At 35.4% G+C, this 5,026-nt stretch overlaps 1 protein-coding gene across 1 annotated transcript in view; it reads left to right on the forward strand.

The window, feature by feature from the left end:
* ETFDH (electron transfer flavoprotein dehydrogenase) overlaps positions 1 to 5,026 on the forward strand; it is a 41,761-nt gene that overhangs the window by 9,966 nt on the left and 26,769 nt on the right. The window contains exons 3-5 of the mRNA XM_003794692.3: positions 1,099 to 1,328; positions 2,862 to 2,943; positions 4,130 to 4,248. Coding sequence (XP_003794740.1) covers positions 1,099 to 1,328; positions 2,862 to 2,943; positions 4,130 to 4,248 — 431 coding nt within the window. The remainder of the gene's footprint in view (positions 1 to 1,098; positions 1,329 to 2,861; positions 2,944 to 4,129; positions 4,249 to 5,026) is intronic.

Genomic DNA, 5,026 nt, shown 5'->3' on the forward strand with positions numbered 1-5,026 from the left:
AAAGCCTCAGGCAGAGCCTTCAGGAGGTACTACAAAGGAAGGTGTTGTTAGACACTTGATAGGAGATGACAGCTCCTTGCAGACTTCTAGTGGGATAAGATGTGGAGATGGAAGACAGTGATTATTGATGCTCCTGACCTTGTGTGGGCCTGGGCTAATGTGTCTGTTTTTAACAAAAACAGTTAAAAAATTTAAAAAAAAGTTTTAATAGCAGAAGTTATTGGATAAGGATATAAAGAAAGAAAATATTTTTGTACAGCTGTACATTGTGTTTTAAGCTAAGTATTATAAAATATTCAGAAAGTTAAAAAATAATTTAAAGTTTACAAAGTAAAATAATTACAGTAAGCTAAGGTTAATTTATTATTGAAGAAAGAACTTTTTTTCATAAATCTAGTGCAGCCTAAGTGTACAGTGAGTGTTATGAAGTCTACAACAGTGTACAGTAATGCCCTAGGCCTCTACATACACTCACTTCTCTCCCAGAGCAACTTCCAGTCCTGCAAGCTCTGTTCATGGTGAGTGCTCAATGCTACACATATATACCTTTTTTTTTAAATCTTCTATATTGTATTTTTACCGAAACTTTTCTATGTTTAGATACACAAATACTTACCACTGTGTTCCAGTTGCCCACAGTATTCAGTACAGTAACATACTGTACAGGTTTGCAGCCTGGAAGCAGCCGGCTATATCATAGAGCTAAGTGTATGGTAGACTCTGCCGTCTAGGTTTATGTAAGTCTGCTCTATAATGTCGGCAAAAGGGCACAACCACCTAATGATATATTTCTGAAAATGTATCCTTATAACTGAGCAATGCATGACTGACTATACTTGAATAAGCAGATATTTGCTAAATTTGTAGTAAGTCTTAAGGCCAAAAGTTGATTTATGGAGGCTAAAATAAATACTGGAACAAAACCTCAGAGAATATCAAACTAATACAATAAATATACTTAGTAAGCACAGAGGGAATTTCTACAAATAATACTTAGTCTAAAGCATAGTGGGTATTTTTTAAACCAGCATGTGATTTATCATGTGATTATGGGTATATTAGTCCTAGACCTTTCATTTCACTTTTCTTTCCCCACAGGAGTGAACATGGAAAGGTTTGCAGAAGAAGCAGACGTAGTAATAGTCGGTGCCGGCCCTGCAGGGCTCTCTGCAGCAATTCGTTTAAAGCAGTTGGCTGCTGAACATGAAAAGGACATCCGTGTGTGTCTAGTGGAGAAGGCTGCTCAAATAGGCGCTCATACACTCTCAGGGGCTTGCCTTGATCCAGTTGCTTTAAAAGAACTCTTCCCAGACTGGAAGGAGAAGGGAGTATGAAAAATTATTTTTTATGTAGTCTCACCTTTATTGTTATCTCTATTTCCAAATTGCTTGAAATAGGAAACCCTTTTCATGTAATTCTAAGGGAATGAGTTTATGATTTTTAACTAAAAAGAACAAAATAAAGATTGAATCATATGAGATAGAGTTATAATTTAAAATATTAACTCATTTTTATATAATATCTTCTACATGTATTTATTTACGGATTTATGTGAAGCCATTATATGGAGAAGACCTTTGAATATTCCTGCCAAATGAAATACAGCATTTTTATTTTTAGCATATTTTCTAACTTGTTCTGTAGGTTTTTGTATCATTGTTCCATAAAATTTTCTGGGACAATGCAACATCTAAAGCCAAAGAGGATAATCTGATTTTCTAAAGAAAGACATTAATATATCCTCCCAAAACCTAAGCAGAAAAACCATAGTTATATTATCCAGAGGACTAAGTGCTAGTTTTATTGCCATCAAATAAAATTTGTATGAACTTGGTTAAAATTTATACTCAGGCTGAGCATGGTGGCTCATGCCTATAATCCTGGCACTCTGGGAGGCCAAGAGCCAAGGTGGGTGGTTCATCTGAGCCCAGAAGTTTGAGACCAGCCTGAGCGCAGTGATATCCCATCTCTACTAAAAATAGAAAAAACTAGTCAGGCATTGTGGCAGGCACCTTTAGTCCCAGCTACTCAGGAGGCTGAGATAAGAAGATCACTGGAGCCCAAGAGTTTGAGGTTGCTGTGAGCTATGATGCTAGGATACTTAACCCCAGCGTAACTGAGTGAGACTCTGTCTCAAAAAAAAAAAAGAAGAAGAAAAATTTATACTCAGTTTATTCTTCTGTAATGGGGGTTATATTATACCTGTCCTACCTCCAAGGTTGGAATATTCAATGTCTAAATATACTTAGTAAAGATCAAAAAATTACATAAATATTATCTGTATTCTTTCCATATGGAGTAAATCAAATTCCCAAAATTTTATCTATGCTCTTTCTAAATAAGCTCTTGTAAGCTAGATTAGTAATACTTTCATTGTGCCTAATTAAAGTTCTCTTTTCAATATATCAGAAGTGGATATCACTGAATTATTATTTTCATAGTATCAACTGTAATAGAGAAAATGTTTTTCGTCTTGAAGTTCATTATTGCTTTGGCACCTTTTTAGCTATAGAGCTGGCAGGCACAATCTACTACATGCATGTTAATTGTCTTCACCCAAAGGAAAAATAAAACTTCTCTTACAAGCGGGAAGTTGATGTTCACATTTCAAAGATACTGCTAAGGCTCCCAAGAAAGAATTTCCTGGGATGGAAAACTGGCAAGAGGCCTATTCAGATTTTTTAAATGTTCCCATCTCAAAGAGACAGAAATTACAGTTACAAGTTTTCCAGAGGAAGTGCTGAGGGAAAAAATGAAGGGGAGTTCCTTTCCTTTTTGTCATCAGAATAAATTTAAAAATTTTTTAATTTATATTTTCCCTCATAAATATGAATTAAAAATTTTTACCCTTTTGTTTCTAGGCACCACTTAACACTCCTGTAACCAAAGACAGATTTGGAATTTTAACAGAGAAATACAGGATTCCTGTGCCAATCCTTCCAGGTAAGGTGTATAAATATTAATAGCGTTATTGGATAAAGCAGGTCTGGCAGCCTGTCACTGTCCTTAGTCCTTATTTTAGAAACAAGGATAGGTCTACCAAACTTTATTTATCAGGCGGCCAGGATTCCGGAGAACAGCAAGAATTGCTTCTATAAGACTGTTTTGTTCTTTTATTTCTAAATTAGTTTTATATTTAATGGTTTATAGTTAAAGATCATAATAACCCTTATTTAAAATAATAATCAGCACAACTCAATGATAATTTATTATAATACTTTTTACTTAAAAATTAATTTCTTAATTTTTTAAAGATTATAATCCTTATTTTAAATAATAGCACAACTCAGTGATAATTTATTACAGCATTTTTAATTTAAAAGTTAATTTTTAAACTAATGTGGGCATCTTTAGGGTGAAAGCTAAATTTATAAAACAGTAAGATGGCTCAGCACCTGTAGCTCAAGCGGCTAAGGCACCAGCCACATACACCAGAGCTGGCGGATTCGAATCTGGCCTGGGCCTGCCAAACAATGACAACTACAACCCAAAAATAGCCAGGCATTGTGGCGGGTGCCTGTAATCCCAGCTACTCAGGTGGTTGAGGGAAGAGAATCCCTTAAATCCTAGGAGCTGGAGGTTGCTATGAGCTGTGACGCCACAGCACTCTACCCAGGGTGATAGCTTGAGGCTCTGTCTCAGGAAAGGAAAAAAAAAAGTAAGAATGAGAGACAGGAGGTGACTAGACCTCCTAGTGGGTCATGTCTGCCCCAGCCTGACAGACTTCATCTTATTCTCATTACATGTGCTTTCAATAGAACTGTAGAATTCCACAGCAGGAAGGAACTACATTTCATCTGGTAAAATCTCCTCTTTTCAGAGATGAGACACCTAAGGCCCAGACATTTGAAGGACTTAACCATAAATAACACAGCTAGCTGATGGGAGAGCAGGACTAGACCCCAATTCTTTTTTCTTCCAGTCTTGAAGAATTGAGATAGCCTAGTAAGCCAACCAGGAATTTTTAATGAATTAGAACTCTAGACCAAAATTACAGAAAATTAGTCGAAATTATGACCATCAAAAGAACATGTATACTTATACAGAAATAGGCATTTATTCGAATTTAAAATTTTTTTTGAGATTTTTTATTAATAAAAAGATTTATAAATTTAGCATATATTTCTAGGTCTTCCAATGAATAATCACGGCAATTACATTGTGCGCTTGGGACATTTAGTAAGCTGGATGGGAGAGCAAGCAGAAGCCCTTGGTGTTGAAGTATACCCTGGTTATGCAGCTGCTGAGGTTTGTATAGTTTTGTTTTTATATGAAATCTTTCTTTTTAATAAATGAATTTTACAGAAGTTAAGAAATTAATATTTTTGAACAGCTAAAACATTCTAATGGTTTTAGAATTGTAAGATTAAAAGGAACCTTGAATGGATCTAATCCAAAGAATATGTGAGTTCTTTATATTATACCTGCATCAAGGGATTTTCCAATTTATGGGTGAACACTGAAGGATGACTATTGGTAATCCCTTCCTTATATTAGATAGAAATTACCTACTATTTTATACTATACAGAACAAATCCATGCCCTCTTCCAAGGACAACTTTTTGATTATAATTATGTCCTGCTCTCTGTTCTTTCCAATCGACACTCTAGAGTTTTTTCCTTTCTCATCATAGAGGTTAAGAGAAAGCTTACTCACTGCCCTCCGAAAGTTTGCGGAAAATGAACTGACAAAAGCATACAGATTTATTTAGTGTATGTAAGCACAGGGGAATCACTGTGATCGCCTGATAACCTAAAAAGGTCCAGATGGTTATATACCCTTCTTTGTAGGAGAAGGGGAGATAGCGTGTTTAGCCATCTTGAGGGGTAGTAAATGATTTTTAGGAGGAATAAATGGACCCAAGAGACAGAAATTAACTTGTTAATGATTCTCTTTGGAATTCGAATAAAGTCAAGAGACAGACATGATCTTGTGAAAAAGTTTGTCCAGGTGTGGTTGCATGTTTCAGTTTTTTCTGCAATTGGTAATGAGATTACAAGGAGGGCATAAAAGACAATTATGTTT

This window comes from Otolemur garnettii, unplaced genomic scaffold (genome assembly GCF_000181295.1).
Source record: "Otolemur garnettii isolate 467f Iridium unplaced genomic scaffold, OtoGar3 scaffold00085, whole genome shotgun sequence".
NCBI classification, from domain to species: Eukaryota; Metazoa; Chordata; class Mammalia; order Primates; family Galagidae; genus Otolemur; species Otolemur garnettii.